The 17582-nt window shown below is 44.8% G+C and overlaps 1 protein-coding gene across 1 annotated transcript; it reads left to right on the forward strand.

Annotated features, from left to right (window-relative positions):
* The first annotated feature begins 1771 nt into the window (after positions 1 to 1771).
* LOC142184734 (complement factor B-like) lies at positions 1772 to 16923 on the forward strand. Its single transcript, XM_075259789.1, has 18 exons — positions 1772 to 1834; positions 2426 to 2623; positions 3021 to 3209; positions 4896 to 5069; positions 5222 to 5317; positions 5841 to 5974; positions 6407 to 6545; positions 8302 to 8433; positions 8885 to 8980; positions 10520 to 10657; positions 10924 to 11027; positions 11431 to 11548; positions 11713 to 11857; positions 12503 to 12582; positions 13177 to 13280; positions 15562 to 15694; positions 16153 to 16202; positions 16768 to 16923. The coding sequence occupies exons 1-18, from the start codon at positions 1801 to 1803 to the stop codon at positions 16921 to 16923; spliced, it is 2220 nt and encodes a 739-aa protein (XP_075115890.1). The 5' UTR covers positions 1772 to 1800.
* Positions 16924 to 17582: the final 659 nt, after the last annotated feature.

Raw genomic sequence — 17582 nt, forward strand, 5'->3', positions numbered from 1 at the left:
GAGGCTCCTCCTAGTTTATCTTAGAGGTTTGCAGGCTGGAGATATCAGAATATAACGTGTTATTCTATGGGATAGTATCATCATTGTAAGGCTGTCACATTAGGTATTAAAGGGGTTGTCCCAGGTAGATTAGTCCTAACTAGTGTTAATTCGGATACCTCGCTCCATAGGAATGAATGGGAGCAGGCGAAAAGCAAGGGGTTAAGTGCCAGCCACTCCCATTCATTCCTATGAAGCGAGGTATTTGAATCTAGACTATTCGCTCATCTCTAGTCCTAACCGCACATAATAATAAATACAATAAGTAGATATTAATATAGCAGTACACAATGTGCCTTTTATACACTGCGACTTTAAGTGGAACAAACCCTTAGTATGGAAGCCGAGCTGCAGGTCAGCCAGGGACCCCGTTTTGTTCTGCACCCACGGACGGATCATTGTAGACATTCGTGGATGTTTTGAGAGACAAGGACTACTGAGAGCACGACTTCCATTAGCAAAGGAGACACTACTGACCCCTGGGGAGAACCGTCATAGAATTGTTCCTCTATCGTATGGATGAAGTTTTGCTGTTTGTTCACCTGTTTTCTATCAGTAAACAGTTTCCTACAACACCGTCTCCTGCTCTCACCATCAAGGGCACTCCAACCACCATCAGGCTCAGGGGTGCATAGAGAGATGTGCCCGGGGAACATTAACTACCACCAAAGTGCGTACCCGTCTCTTCCCCGCCTCAGTCCTTGGAGGGCTGGGGAGTCTGGTAGAGAACGCTTACACGGGTAATGTCCAAAATAAATTAAAGAAGGCTAAAAAAAAAATGCCAAGCAGTGATATGAAAAAGAATATTTATTACTAAATGTGGGTGCTGTGACTATCTGGCTGAACAGCAGAGAATTGCACATTTTAAAATTTCCATCAAATGACTTTTTTTTTTTTTTTTACAGAAGTACAAAAATATCAAGGTCTCCCTGATGTAATTAGGAAGACAGAATCTCAGTTAGATAGCCCAATAAAGGCTGCTCCCTTTAGCATCATGCTCGACCTTCCAAGAGGCCTTTCTTTTGCAATGACGCTGGGATTATTACCAGGTATAGTCTCTCAACTGAGGACGGCCGTTTCGATGTTGTTGCATCTCGTCAGCTCGATGTAGAGAAGACTATAACCTGGTAGAGGTGAAGTCTCCACACACCTATATGGTGGTCTCTCCCCAAGGAGTGACAATATCCCCTTAACCCTGTCTAAGCCTCTCACCTCTACCAGGTTATAGTCTTCTCTACATCGAGCTGACGAGATGCAATAACATCGAAACGGCCGTCCTCAGTTGAGAGACTATACCTGGTAATAATGCCAGCATCATTGCAAAACAAAGGCCTCTTGGAAGGTCGAGCATGATGTTAAAGGGAGTAAACCTTTATTGGGTTATTTCACTGAGATTCTGTCTTCCTAACTACATCAGGGAAGACAGGCTTGCACATTCCAGTGAGCGCCCCCTATTGGTTTGCGACACTGAGGCACCTGACTTCCTTGTTACTATCCCATTGAATGCCACATTATATTCTGATATCTCGTCTGCAAACCTTGAAGATAAACTAGAAGGAACTCCCCCATGTTTGTGCATATAGTGAACCTCGGTTTGGCAGTAAGTCTCTGTAAATACCTATTGAGAAACTGTTTATTTAGTTATTCGCAGGAATTCTCTTGTCCTCTGACCTGGCTACATAGACAGCAACAAATCCTTCTGCACAGCTCAGATCAGGGAGGAGAGGGTGCAAGAGGACAACGGTACAGAGCGGGCACAAGATGTTACCTGTAATACTACTCAGCTACATAACATGTAAGTAACAGGAGAGACCCCAGGAGAAGTATTGGATCTTACAGATGGAGCGGGCTTAGTTGTAGCATTCCATTAATTGAGATGACATTTCTATAATCTGCTGGGGGTTATTGGAAACTGTCAACAAGTATTTTGCCCATTGGGGTTATTCAGTGGGAACTTTTTTCTCGAGGGGGTACTTGGGGGTATAGACACCGGTCTATACTATACTCCAGAGCTGTATGATATATTATAAATCTGCTGTGGGCTAGGGGAAATTATCAACAACTATGTTGTCAGACACTCCCTTGACAATTTATTATCTATGATACCATTAGATTATTACCGCACGGTCCCTGGTGTGTCGCATACACTTCCCAGCAAGAGGGCTCAAACAGGCATGAAACATGAAGAGTGCAGAACTGTGAATGCAGCGCTGGAGTATAATACAAGCTGTAGCTCAGGCTCCCGATGTGTTATTATATATATATATATATATATATATATATATATACAGTATATATTGGGCAAACAATGTTTCCATCCATTCCAATTCATTGCTTCTGCTGATTTTGCATGTTTTTTATTACCTCTACCCCTTTTTGGTTTTAGTGTCCGTTGCTGCCCCTGGATGTGACCCTGATAAAGTAGCCATTACCGGTGGTGAATATCGTCTGACCAATGGGACACATATTGGTAGTAGGGTGGAGTACACCTGTCCTGAAGGAAAGTACCCGCACCCGGCCTACTCACGGGAGTGCCAATCTAATGGGCAATGGACGAATGAAAAAGTGAGGGCTGAATGTAGAGGTAAGTGACTGTACCCACTGAGCCCTGCCAAGATATATATACTGTAATCAGGGCACAGCCATAGGGGGTCACACTAAGACCTTGGTACCTGCCGGGGCTCGAAGGCTCCTCTGCCACAGAAGATGACGCCAGTATTATAACTGGTGCATGAGAGGTTGGGGGAAAAGATTGTGTTATGGGGTCCTGAGCTTTCAGCTACTGCCAATAGAGAGTAGAATATATATGACCGTGTCACTGAGCAATATTGGGCTTGCCCCCCAGATGATTCAGGAAAGGTTGACTTCTTCTTAAGCTTTGGGTTACAATACTTGTACCATAACTTGTGCCCACCACTAGTACCGGTGCCCATACTCACCACATCATTCTCATGACTTACCTCTTCCCATCCCCCCTCCAGTTGTGCAGTGCCCCAGACCAGTCCAGTTTGAAGATGGAGAGTTCTTCCCCCGGAAACCAAGATATTTTGTGGGGGACGTTCTGCAATTTGAGTGCTGGGCAGGATTTCACATGTATGGACCAGAAACCCGCACATGTCAGGCAAATGGAAAATGGAGCGGAGAAGAATCGAAATGTGACGATAATAATGGTACGAATAATGTCAAATATGTATTAATAATAATGTTATAGATAATAGAAGGGTAAATATATCATAAAGTAATCTAACAATAGATATACACAGTCCAGTCACATTAATGTCACCACCTGTCCAAATCCAGAATAACCCCCTATGGCAGAGCGGACCGCTGCGAGACGTGCAGGAAGAGAGGGGATGTTGTGATGATGTCACTGGGATGTTGAGCCATGCCGACTCCAGTGCCGTGGCCAGCTGCGCTAGGTTACGTGGTTGAGCATCCATGGCGCGAACAACCCAATGAAGGTGGTCCCACAGATTCTCGATTGGGTTCAAGTCCAGGGAAGTTGCTGGCCAAGGGAATACGGTAAACTCATCCTGGTGCTCCCCGAACCACGCACATACACTGTGAACTTTATGACATGTCGCATTGTCCTGCTGGTAGATGCCATCATCCTGAGGAAACACATCTCACATGTAGGGGTGAACATGGTCCGCAAGGATAGATGAATACTGGTGTTGATCCATCATGCCTTCCACAATGATGAGTGCAACCAGATGGCTGAGGACACGCGCCTACTGCGAATGGTTATTTAACGCTGACGTCAAAAGTAGGCGCTGGTCACATTACTATGACTGGACTGTGTATCATTAATAATATAGTAAGAGACGATAAAATTTACAATAAATGCTGGACCTGCTTTTATACAATGCAACCTGTAAAGGGTCAGAAAACATGGCAGCTCAGCCCTATTTATCAAAATGTAGCTGAGCTGCAATATCAGACTCAACCATGGATTAGTGTGGCGCTATTTCCAGAAAAAGGCCTGTTTTTATAACCCTGTAAAACACCTTTTAACACTCAGTTTGCTGGCAACTTTGGCGCTGCTGGAATAAAGTCAGACTGCCCTAAAGATTATTTTTAGCATATGCCCAGAAATGACATTGGAAAAGCCCCCAAACACCACCGACCTTCTATGTACTATTAAGAAGTGGTTCATGTATCTTATAGACTCTCAGAATGAATACAGAACCACAGACCAATCATTCCCTAAATAAATCCAATCCCTTTAAAAATACAGACCCCTCAATAAATATAAAGCCCCAGAATAAACACGAAACCTCAGAAACCCATAAAAATACAGAAACCAAGATCAGACCATAAAAAAAGCAGAAAGCAGACGCCAGACATTAAACTCACACTCTGATTATCTGCAGAGCTCTGCTCACTGTTTTGAGGACCTGCACGGCCATGTGACCTTATCTGTGTAGGTCCTTCCACAGTGACAGAGCCTGCCCATATATGGTCGTATAGCTAAACCTATGCAGGACCTTCAACAGTTCTAGGTCCTGCACACAATTAGGTTCATTGCACATCAGTGTTTTGTTTTGCTATTTTTTTTTTTTACACAATTTGTGCAAGAGAATATAAGGGCCCGTTCACACGGAGTAAACACGTGTGTATTTTCGAAAATACACGTGTAAAAATAAGACTCCCATTGACTTCAATGAAATTTTACACGTGTATTTTGACGTGTATTTTGACATGTTTTTTACACGTGTAAAAAAATGTCATGGGAGTCTTGTTTTTACAAGTGTGTTTTGCCAAAATACACGCGTGTTTACTCCGTGTGAATGGGCTCTTACTCTTCTACTTGAAGACAATAACTTTTCTGCTTTTCCTACATGACCTCCCCACAGTGGGAGACTGTCCAAACCCAGGGATTCCCATCGGGGCTACAAAAGTAGGGACTTCCTACCAGAGTGGCGACACAGTGACGTATGAATGCCAGCGAGGGCTGCGGATGTTCGGCTCCAAGGAGAGAACATGTATGAAGAACAAGCGCTGGTCCGGAGCAGAACCGTCCTGCAGATGTAAGAGCCATCAGATCCCATTCTTAAAGGGGGTATCTAACTGGGGAAGGAAATAACAGGCGCAGCTTTCTAATCTCCTACGTCCCATCTAGTTGTGATAGTGAGATCCCTGCTGGATGTTATAGGTGACGCTTTCCCTTCTTCCTCCCCAGTCTGGTATACGTATGATACTCCTCCGGAGGTGGCGCAGACTTTCTCTGCCTCCATTTCTGAAATCATTGAAGCGTCTGATCCAGATAAAGTAGAAGGTAAGAAGAGTCAATGACATGAACCCCACAATGGAGAATACCCAGGTTATAGCGGGGGGATGGACACAACACTACAGCCCTATGGCGGGGACTTATACCGCTCTCTGTATTCTGTCTGATATATTGTAGACAAAGGCTGGTAGAGAGGACGATGCAAACAAGCCGAATATTTCACAATGTAACTCCAGTGATCCAGGATAAGATCAATAAGCAGAACAAACAGGATCAGTTCCTAAGAAGAGAGAGTTACTCATTGGTTTACATTGGTATAATGGCCGCTCTGTACAGAAGGTCACGGCAGGAGGGGATGAGATTTCCTGAGAAGTGCAGGCGTAAGAGTCTGTAGGAGAAATCGCCCCTACCTGTGTATAAGATGATGCAAGTCTGATGACGCTACTGAGCATGTGTGACCACTAGTGCCGGACGCATTAGGATGTTATGAGGCCTCACCCCCCCTGTCATATTAGGTCAGCTATACAGATACTGATATGTCTCGGTACATTTTCTCTCTTTCTCTCTCCAGGGTTGACCGATCGTAGAATAAAAGTGAGAAGAGACGGTCTCATGAACATCATCATTGTAATTGATACCTCTAGAAGTGTCGGAAAGAGAAACTTCGAGACCGCAAAGGAGGCCAGCATAGTGTTCATAGAAAAGGTACGGTGAGCATATACAGGGTCATGGCCTCTGTCCGATGAGGCTCCTCTAGGCTGGGACGGTCTCATGTCGGGTAGGACCTTGTGTGAGACCATCTGCTGAATCCCCCCAATACGGTTAACATAGAAACCTATATCAAATATATAGCACTGATTTATCAGCATCCAAGATGGTGCTCGAATAGTAGTGCCATAAGTTGTAATATAATACACCGCCATACAGTTGTCTAAATCACACTGCTATATATAATACTGCACAAACATAAATATACTATAGTAGGGATATACAATGTAAATAAAAAAACAGCAATCAGTCCCCAAACTATACAAAATATATCAAATATACAAATATCACCTCTTATCCTGCTTTCAATGCAAATTCTAAAACTGAGTTATAATCCTAGAGCTCCTCTATATCACTATATCTTTACAGATGGCCAGTTTCGACTTCACCCCTCGTTATGGGGTCATCTCCTATGCTTCATTTGTAAAACCCATAGTGCGGCTCTCGGATGAGGACAGCACGGACGCTGGGGCGGTCATTGAAAAGATAAAGGACTTTCAATATTCAGGTAATGTCGCTCATGTCACTTTGTTAGTGGTGAGGTTATATAGTCACAGAACATCAGTCAGTCACTTAAAGGGAACGTTTCACCAGAACCCTGCAGATAGATAGGTTACTGTCACCAGAACCAGCATATCACCCCAGCCCTGCAGATAGATAGGTTACTGTCACCAGAACCAGTATATCACCCCAGCCCTGCAGATAGATAGGTTACTGTCACCAGACCCAGCATATCACCCCAGCCCTGCAGATAGATAGGTTACTGTCACCAGACCCAGCATATCACCCCAGCACTGCAGATAGATAGGTTACTGTCACCAGAACCAGCATATCACCCCAGCCCTGCAGATAGATAGGTTACTGTCACCAGAACCAGCATATCATCCCAGCCCTGCAGATAGATAGGTTACTGTCACCAGACCCAGCATATCACCCAGCTCTGCAGATAGATAGGTTAGTGTCACCAGAACCAGCATATCACCCAGCTCTGCAGATAGATAGGTTACTGTCACCCGAACCAGCATATCACCCCAGTCCTGCAGATAGATAGGTTACTGTCACCAGACCCAGCATATCACCCCAGCCCTACAGATAGATAGGTTAGTGTCACCAGAACCAGCATATCATCCCAGCCCTGCAGATAGATAGGTTACTGTCACCAGAACCAGCATATCATCCCAGCCCTGCAGATAGATAGGTTACTGTCACCAGACCCAGCATATCACCCAGCTCTGCAGATAGATAGGTTACTGTCACCAGACCCAGCATATCACCCAGCTCTGCAGATAGATAGGTTACTGTCACCCGAACCAGCATATCACCCCAGTCCTGCAGATAGATAGGTTACTATCACCAGAACCAGCATATCACCCCAGTCCTGCAGATAGATAGGTTACTGTCACCAGAACCAGCATATCACCCAGCTCTGCAGATAGATAGGTTACTGTCACCCGAACCAGCATATCACCCCAGTCCTGCAGATAGATAGGTTACTATCACCAGAACCAGCATATCACCCCAGTCCTGCAGATAGATAGGTTACTGTCACCAGACCCAGCATATCACCCCAGCCCTACAGATAGATAGGTTAGTGTCACCAGAACCAGCATATCACCCCAGTCCTGCAGATAGATAGGTTACTGTCACCAGAACCAGGATATCACCCCAGCCCTACAGATAGATAGGTTAGTGTCACCAGAACCAGCATATCACCCCAGTCCTGCAGATAGATAGGTTACTGTCACCAGAACCAGGATATCACCCCAGCCCTACAGATAGATAGGTTAGTGTCACCAGAACCAGCATATCACCCCAGCCCTGCAGATAGATAGGTTACTATCACCAGAACCAGCATATCACCCCAGTCCTGCAGATAGATAGGTTACTGTCACCAGACCCAGCATATCACCCCAGCCCTACAGATAGATAGGTTAGTGTCACCAGAACCAGCATATCACCCCAGCCACTCAGGCCTGTCACCTCCTGCCGAGTAGGGATTTCTTACATAGAAGATCTCGCCCTGGAGGACCGGTCCTATATTACACAAACATTACTTCCAGGTTGGCCCCATATTCCAGTTGATCACCCGGAGGACCAGCATAGGGACACTTTGTGGTCACCTTACTGCCAGGAACCCTTTACAAGTTGGGCCTTTTTTCCAGGACTTCAATGGTTGAGTTCTAAAACCATTCAGCTTTGTAAGGGCCTGTAGACCATCTCTATTACTTCTTGTGTTTCTGACCTTCATCTTATTTGCTTTGTAGAACATGAAGATAAATCAGGAACAAATACTCGGGGTGGTCTGAGAGAAGTTTTTAATATGTTGTCTCTGCAACAAGAGAGAGACCCCATAAATTTCTTGGAGACAAGAAATGTTATCCTTCTGATGACAGATGGTAAGTATCCGGCTGTAGTCCGGTGATCAGTGCTTGGTCCTTCTATCATCTCGGCCGTGCTTCTATTTGTCAGTGACCCGTCTTCCTCCACAAATTCCCGGGCAGGGTTGGACTGACCCATCAGAAGGTTCTGTGGTGAGCCCAGGCTCCGACAATACAATAGGTCCTAAAGGTCCAGCACAAGATGACCTCATGTGGAGACGACTTGAGACAATCACTTGCAACTAAAGTCTATTTCTTATGGAACGTTTAATAAATAATCTATTAGATCCTACAGATGGAACATAATGGACACAACATGGAGGGTGGGCCCTCAGAATCATCTACTCTGGTGACCCAAGTTACCCCAATCTGCAGCCAGTGCTGTGTCCTCGCCCCCGCACTTCATGTCTTCACCATCACATTCATTGCCATCATGTCCTACTTACAGCGACTGTTTGTCACCCCATAGGGAAACATAACATGGGTGGAGACCCGACTGTGGAGGTGAAGAGGATCCGAGAACTCCTAAAAATCACCAATAATGGCAATCGGGAAGATTACCTGGGTATGGAATATACATGGTATCAATGGAGGTCACTGTAGGTTTTTATTTTTGAAGGCAACTAAACTTTTCTTTCTCTTCTATAGGTAATAAATCATCAGCGCAGGAGATAATAGTAAACTTTGTAATATATTTTAATAAAGAAAAATGCTTCTTTCTCCTGTTGTTCATCTCCCTCTTCTCTGCAGTGATCTGTGTATCTGATAGCACTGAGACTTGTACTCGTCCATACACAGAGATAGTGTTAGTCTAGTAAAGTCTATGGAGAGGGGAGGTAGAGGAAAAGCAGCAGAGAGTTCAGAGATAAGTTGGGGTCTAATCTTTCCACAGACCAGAGTTATATTCCACTCAATAACACAGCCCTGTAAGGAAACCTTCACTTTCAAGTTATGGCCGTCTCCTTATCTGTCTGCTCTCCTTCCTTGACCTCCTCTCTCCATAGACTTCTATAGCCTGGAGCTTATCTCTGTGTGCAGACTTCTGGAGGATGGAGGTAAATACAGTGATCAGTGCAGGGGAAGAGAAAAAAAAAATGAGAGAAAGAAGCATTTTTCTATCGAATAAAATATACCACAAAGAAGGTGTAAAAAAAAAAATACTCACCTGTCCCCGGTACTTAGGTGTTCCCCAGCATAGTCCGGGCCTGTTGCTCCAGGTTTTCCCTCGGTGGAAGTCCCTGCCGCACGTGACCGCTGAGGTCAATCAGAGGCCTCAGTATCTTAAAGAAAGGGACTTGGGACATCACAGTGTGGTCGGGACTTCTGCCAAAATAAAACACTGGAGCAGCAGGGCCGGACTGCACTGGGAGACACCAGAGCTCACGGCACAGGTAAGTATACATTTTTATTTTTTTTTTTAATTTTCACTGTCCCCATCTTACCTGGGTAACCCCTTTAAAGCTGACCATTAAAATTCATTATTTCCCGGAAAACCCCTTTAATGCTGCCCCCACTGCCCTTCTTTATAAATGGTCCCCCCTTTTATTAAGATCCCCTAATACCCAAAGGTCCTTTCTTATATATAAAGCCCCCCGTTCCATTCTTTTATGTATTAGCCCACCCTCTATAAATAAACATGATCTTCACCTACCTCCCATCCCCCGAGGAACCTCCACTGCTGCTCGATGGCTTCCTCCTCTACTATGCACTTCAGCTGCATCGGTGTCATGCAGATGCAGTTAATATGTAACTTGTGTTGCAACGGCCCCAACTTGGGCCCCCCAGTGTCAGAGAGCCCGTGGTCGCCGCCGCCTCTGCCCCCTCCCCCGTTATCTACATCTCTGCTCTACAGGTAGTATTTTACTCGCAATGCAAGTGCTCCAGCTCTCCCCTGATAATCTCTCCCCAATGCTGCTCTACACATTTTCAGACTCTTTCTGTATCATGGTTGTAGGCAAATCAAGCTCCGCCCCCAGTGCACTTACACAGTGATTTACATATCTGTTAAAAGATGATTATCTCTGCATTGCTTCGTACCCCTATTAAAACTCCCTACACTGCGCTCTTACTTGACTCCCTTTAATGATTTCTCTCCTCTGTACAGACTTCTATGTCTTTGGCCTGGGAGATGATATAAGTGAGAATGAAATCAATGATCTTGCCTCCAAGAAAGATCCTGAGAAGCATGTCTTCAAGATGGAATCTGTAGATCACATCAAGGAGGCCTTTGATGAAATGTTAGGTAAGAGAATTTCCACCTGTCCCTCCATATTGGTGATGATGTCATTGTGTCTGGCGGTGTGGAGGTCCTGGAAGGATATTGTAAGGGGTACATGTAAGTATAGTAATGCCTGGGTAGAGGGTATGGGGATCACAGCTATGCACGCCAACCTCGCCGTTATGGCCCAGTGATTGGATTTGGGCACCTACCATATTTTTGCCTCTGCTCCTCCACTAATCTTCATGTTTCCATGTATGTATTTACTTGCCACCACCACTTACTATTAGATGAAGTCGAGGTTCTTCAGATGTGCGGACTTTCCAAAGACATATCTAGAGATGAAGAAGGAGTGGAAGAAATGTATCCCTGGATTGCCAAAATTACCATCAGTGTAAGTGGCCTCCACCGAGCTCTTGGGATTGGGAAGACTCATGGAAGAGATGCCAGTCTTAGTAAATTCCTCCCAATGATTTTGTCCAATTTTGTGTAGATTAGACCCAGTTAACTTCTTTAAGCCCTAACCTATCCCAGTACATTGTCCCATGAAAATGGATCATTGTTTCATTCGACAAGCCCATTCATGAGGAAGCCCCAGATGTTTGGCCTTGTGCAAATCGGTAACAAGGTGATTTGTGCCAAAATTCTACCAAAACCAAAATAAATTCTGTAAATTCCCACCGCGGTGTTCCAGTGGTCGAAGACCGTGCACGTGTCGGCCGTAGGTTCTATGTATTGTTCTACCTGCTACCAACCGCGCCGCTTAATACTTGTTCTATTTGTGTCTTGAAATAAAGCGCCCGTATTCGGAAGAAAGATGTAAAGGATCGATTGTGGCCAAATCTTTTATCTTGACTGCCGCTCACTGCTTCCATCTAGATGAAGAACTCCATCATATCACTGTCAGGGTTGGAGGTAAGTACTCCCATCAGATTCATTCACATGACCGCTGTGTCCAACTACAACCTGGTTCAACGTGTTCTCTAAGAGGGATACGAGCATTCTGGAAACAACCCTACAGCAGTGACGATCACAGGACTACGTAAGGTTTCTCCTTACCCTACTTACCTTTATTGTAGACAGGTCATTGAGAGTGAAGAACCTCCACCGACATGAGAAGTACGAGCCACTCGGCAAACGGGACAAGATGGTGGAGAAATCCTTTGATTATGATGTGGCTCTCATTGAGCTGCAAGAGAAGATTCAGTTTTCCAGAAAAGTCAGGTAAAATAAGTGACTGGGCAACATTGGAGATAAAACTTTTAGGCTGAGGCCCCACGTTGCGAAAACAAAGCTTTTTTTGTTTTTGCAGATTTTGTTGTGTTTTTATGAGCCAAAGCCTGGAGTGGTTTGAGCAGAAGGAAGAAGTATAAGACCTTCCTATATATCTCCCATATCCTCTTGCAGTAAAAAAACGCAACAAAATCTGCAACAAAAAAAGCTGCACTTCCACAACGTAGGCCATCACTGCTGTTGACATGATGGCCAAATTGTGTCCACCATGACTAGCCTTTGGGTACTGGGCCTGGTAGTGCTATGGGGCACTCTGGTTGTGACTGTTATGCAGGCAATGGGTTTGGATGTTCTATGATTCACCGTGGCTTGTATGGTTTATAGGGAGAGCATAGGGGCACTGGGGTGAGAACTTTCAATAGACATTGGGGGAAGTCCCAAAACTCCTCCTCATAATAAATAGATCACCATTATTGTACAAAATAGTTGTATAATAGAAATTTGTAGATACAATGTCAATAAGCTGCCAGAAAGCCATTGTCTCTATTGCAAAAATAGCTGCAAGGTCCCTAAGGCAGGAAGAGCTTTGAATGTTGTTGCCTCTGTCATATCTAACACATCTTGTTGTTCCTGCAGACCCATCTGCCTTCCATGTACAACTGGGACGTCCTGGGCTTTAAAGCAACGAGGGATAGCGGTGACATGCAGCGACCATGGTGAGTGACGGAGGGAAAGACCAACCTTCTATCTACACTGAATAGCCACTTTATTTGAGACCCCCATGTAGTAGGAGCTCTTTTTACCTTCAGAATTGCACCCAGGGTTTGCCTTGTTCATAGTCTCACAGATTGGTCCATCCTTCAGATCTGATCTTGGATGGTGCCAACAACTGGCCATGCATGGATCAGCAGTCCTGGTCTATGTACTATACAGTGCACAGAGCAGGAAGCAGATGGCTCCATGTCCTGTATAGTGGCCGGGCGCTGTTACTGCAGCTCCACTCCCCAAACAGGTGATCCAGGTGGCGCCATCTGCCTGCCTCCCCCTGACCAGATATTTATGACCTATCATAGGGATAGGCCATAAATAACAAAAAAAAATCCTGGAATCCTATCTTTAAAATCCATGAGAATTCTGCAAACAGGAATGACCTCAAGTGGGATGGTCCATACAAAAATTGTTATCATGTGCAATGGAGGCCACATCAATCCTTAGTCGTTGGTGGCCGGAGACAGGATCACCAGGTCTACAGTCCAAGTGTCACTGAGAGATGGGAAATTCTTGACCCCATAACATTTTCTATATTGCAGAGAAGACGCTGCTCTCCTCAGAACTGGTCAGGGCCATGTTTGTTGCAGAAGAAAGGGAGAGGCAATATGAAGGGAAGAATGTGCTCATAAAGCGCGGGAATAAGGTACGGACAATAAGGAGTAATGACATTGTGTATTGGGCTTATTGTACATGGACATCATGCTGCTGTATCTTAGTCTATATTATGGCTGAAGAGGCGGACCCGGATCTGTGCAGCCTTGTTTTACTGACCACGTGAAGTATTTTTGAGATTTTTTGAAATTTAAAAATCTTCTTAATTTTACTAAAAATCTGCCCTGATTCCCTGCATAGACATAGGTTTTCAATCAAACACACTAGCTCCCTGCAGAGGCTTACACTCGACTCAATAACACCCAACTCTTGGGCTCCCTCTAGTTGCAGTGTTGGGTAAACAGAATTTCATTCTTAAAGCGATTCTACCATTATAATCCCATTTTAAGCTAAACCCACGTCGGAACAGCCTTAAGAAACGATATTCTTCCCCTACCTCTAGAGGTCTTCTCCGTGCCGCCGTTCCTTAGATATCCTGGTTTTCGTTCATATGCTAATTAGTTTTCTCGCAGCACTGGGGGCGTCCCCTGTGCTGCGAGAAAACTATCCAGCGCCGCCTTCTTCTTGTTCACCTCCTCCTTCTCTTCTTCCTTGTCCTGTCACGTCTTCTTCAAAAATCATCTACTGCACATGTCTGTCGCCATTTTCCTGTGGCTGAACAGGAAAGAAGAGGCAGCGAACAAGAAGAAGGCGGTGCTGGGGGCGTCCCCTGTGCTGCAAGAAAACTACTTGGCATATGGACGAAAACCGGGATGTCTAAGGAACAGCGGCGTGGAGAAGACATCTAAAGGTAAGAGAAGAATAGCCTTTCTTGGGGCAACGCGGTGGGTCAGTGGTTAGCACTGCAACCTTGCAGCGCTGGAGTCCTGGGTTCAAATCCCACCAGGCGCAAATTGTCCTTCATAATGGTAAAATTTAATATTCTGTACAATGTAAATCCCAAACTTTGAAAAATGGAAAAAAAATTCCTGCAGGTGTCCTATCGTGACTCCTGTAACTTTCTTTTATATTTCTGTGTCGGGAGTTGTGCAAGATTTTTTTTTTAGTTTTTTTTGTGGGGCGAGTTGCACTTTAGGGATTGTCTGATGTTTAGATTAGCCAGTTGTTGATCCCCCACCAAGCAGGTATTTATGGCCTATCCTAAGAATAGACTGTAAAAACCTTAACCCTAGACAATCCCTTTTATCATGTCATGCAACCCCTACCTGCCATTAAAAAATAAACCCACTTTCCCACAAAAAAAACAAGCCCTCATATGGCTACAATAACAGAGAAATAAAAAAATAAGGCTTTCATAAGTCAAAGGTAGGGTTGAGCGATCGTGTTCGGAAAAGATCGGATTCCGATCGGCGATCGAGAAAATTTCACAAATTCCGAACACGATCTTTTTAGGTGGGATCGAGATCAGTGATTATTTCCCACAGTGCTTTGCTACTGGCCAAGCATTGTGGGAAAAGCTAAGAATGTCATTTTGAGCGGAGTGTATACTCAGTGTGAAGGCTCCGCTGCGGTTCCATAAGAATGAATGGAAGCAGTCGGCACACAGCCTTAACCCCTTGCGTCCATTCATTCTAATGGGAGACTAGCTAACATCTCTAGTAACTACTTACCTGCAGAGATGGCTGGTCCGGTGCCCGGTGTTCTCGTTCTTCTTCGCCTTGCTGCCCCCACCTCCCAGGTTAGTTTTAAAGAGCTAGGAAGAAGGCGGGGCTTGTGACTTAGGAGAGTGTAGGTGGGTACAGGGCGGGGAGATGTGACGTCTCCCCTCCCAGTACCCGCCCACACTCTCCTAACCTGGGAGATAGGGAGCAGCAAGGCAAAGAAGAACGAGAACACCGGGCACCGGACCAGCCATCTCTGCAGGTAAGTGGACACCAGGGGGGACTAAGTAGTCAGAGGGTTAAAAAAAAATCTTCTGGCTACTTAGTGATTAAAAAAATCACTACACAGCGTGGATTCTAATAATTAAATCGTTCAATTGTTAGATTCCATGCTGTATAGTGAATAGGATTTTTTTTAAAATCCGATCTCCGATTAGTAAAAAAATCCCATTGACTTGCATTGGGATCAGAATTGGGATCGAGATCGGGTTCAAATGAAAAAAGATCGGAAATCGGATTTCAAAATCAATCCTGAAAAGTCAAGATCGGCTCAACCCTAGTCAAAGGTTAAAAAAGAAAAAAGAAATAAAACAAAACACAAAATTGCTGTGTCCTTAATGCCCAAGATATCTGCTTTCTGATGGGTTTAAGGGGTCAATGTCAGAACAACCAAGACCTTGTACATTCACAAAATCCCTTTCTCCTCCACAGAGACTCCCCTGTCTAGACGATACCAAAAAGATAGAGAAATTCCAGGCTATTCCAGATATTAGAGATCTGATCACTGACAACTTCTTCTGTACCGGGGGGACAGAACCTGAGGTGGATCCACAAACCTGTAAAGGTAAGTCATCCTCAAACTTTAGGTAACTTTTCATAGAGTATGTCCAATACAACCACCAACCAGTAGGCCCTGGGCTCTGTTCACATCTGAGCAGAGCTGTCTATTGTCCTGGTCCATCAGAGGGCCAGAATAATGGACAGACAAGATGTTCAATAAGGTGAAGTTTAGTCAGAAAAGGGAGCAGGTGAAGGTGGGGAGATGACAAATTCTGACAAACCAAACAATTGAACTCGACTTTCACTGTACGAGAAGCCAAATGTAACCAATGTAGAGGGATACGAGTGACCCCTACTACAGATATTTGGCTAGGTGGCCACTGGACCCTCCATGGAGATCTGTGGGTATGGAGACAGGGTGGGGTGGACGTTTAGGTGGAGTATATATTATATATCACCCACTCACTTCTGGATCGTGATTGTAAACTGGGAAATACTTGTCGTCTTGTCTTCTTATCACAGGTGACGCCGGAGGTCCTCTTATCGTGCGCTACAAGCAACGCTACATTCAGGTAAGTGGCTGCCATATACTGTAGCAGTTCATGGGGTTTTACTGAGTAGTCTTCACATTCAGTCAATTTAGGCATTTTCCACAGTTCTCCAATAAGATGGAATGGTGGGAAACCTAACTCTCCTGAGGAAGCCAAGACTGGGACCATCTCAGGTTGGAGGCGCCCACCATTTCCAATCTACATGTAATACATATTAGCAAGAAAGACAGGGTTCATTCCTTGAAGATGTGAACAGGTGCAATATTCAAGTCTTATAGGTGGATGTAACTACCCACTACTGAAGACACCTACTGTACAAGGCCCCTTGTCTATGACCAGACCTGGCCAACTCTTGGCAGCACATCATAGTAAACTGTTCATGTTGGCAGCCATATATGTGCTCCAGATGTTTCCTATCTAGAATAAGGAATAACTATCAGACAGTTACCCCGCTCAGCCATATGGACCATCATCCATTGCTATTGAACCCACTTCTGGCTTTGGATCATAAACCTTCCACAAACAGACCTGTGTGACTCCGGCCTTAGGTGTTTTTGTTTGTACTGACATGTCGTTTTCCCTTTAGGTCGGAGTTATCAGCTGGGGGACAATCAACAGCTGTGCTGGAAGCAAAAGAAGACCTGGACTGGTGCCGCCGCTGTCTCGGGACTTCCATATGGATTTGTTCCGTGTGTCAGATTGGCTAAAGAATAAGCTGGAAGAGTTAGAATTCTTGAACTAAAGCTTCCAGACGATGGAGCGATTGGCTATTGGAGCCACTGACCTCTTCCAAATGTTGGACTGGTTAGAGGAAAAAATGATGGATTTGGAATTCCTGAATTAATCTTCCAGACAATGGAACAAGTAATAACTCCCCCCCCCCCAATGGCTGCACCGTATACACTGTCCAATCTAGCTTTCACAAAAATGTAACACAACATAGGATCTTCTGCACCGATACAATAAATGTATTATCACAATTCTATGGACGTTCCCTTGTATTAACCCTGTTGATCCTCTGAGTTGCTGGATTGAGCCTGAGTGGCTGGTGACATACAGAATAGAGCTGGTTGTATTAGGGTGTATTCAGACATTTAATTTCGAGTGTGATGAAAAAAAAAACTGCACGCTGTGGTCTTCACTGTATAAACATGTATAAATATCTCACCGGTAAAAACTGCACAGATTGGGAAACAAAATCTGAGAGCAAAATTGCTTCATGCCATGATCACCATATATATGCTCGAGTAGAGGAGGAGTGCGGGGGTTGAATACCCCTGTGGCAGATGTCGACCCCCTGGAAGCTTACATTAGAGGTCTGAAGAAGAGAAAAGAATATTTGAGGGCGACCCACAATCTTAAGAGGAACATCAGTGAGCAAGTACTTAGATATGGAGGGTG

This window comes from Leptodactylus fuscus, chromosome 11, assembly GCF_031893055.1.
Source record: "Leptodactylus fuscus isolate aLepFus1 chromosome 11, aLepFus1.hap2, whole genome shotgun sequence".
In the NCBI taxonomy this organism is placed as follows: domain Eukaryota; kingdom Metazoa; phylum Chordata; class Amphibia; order Anura; family Leptodactylidae; genus Leptodactylus; species Leptodactylus fuscus.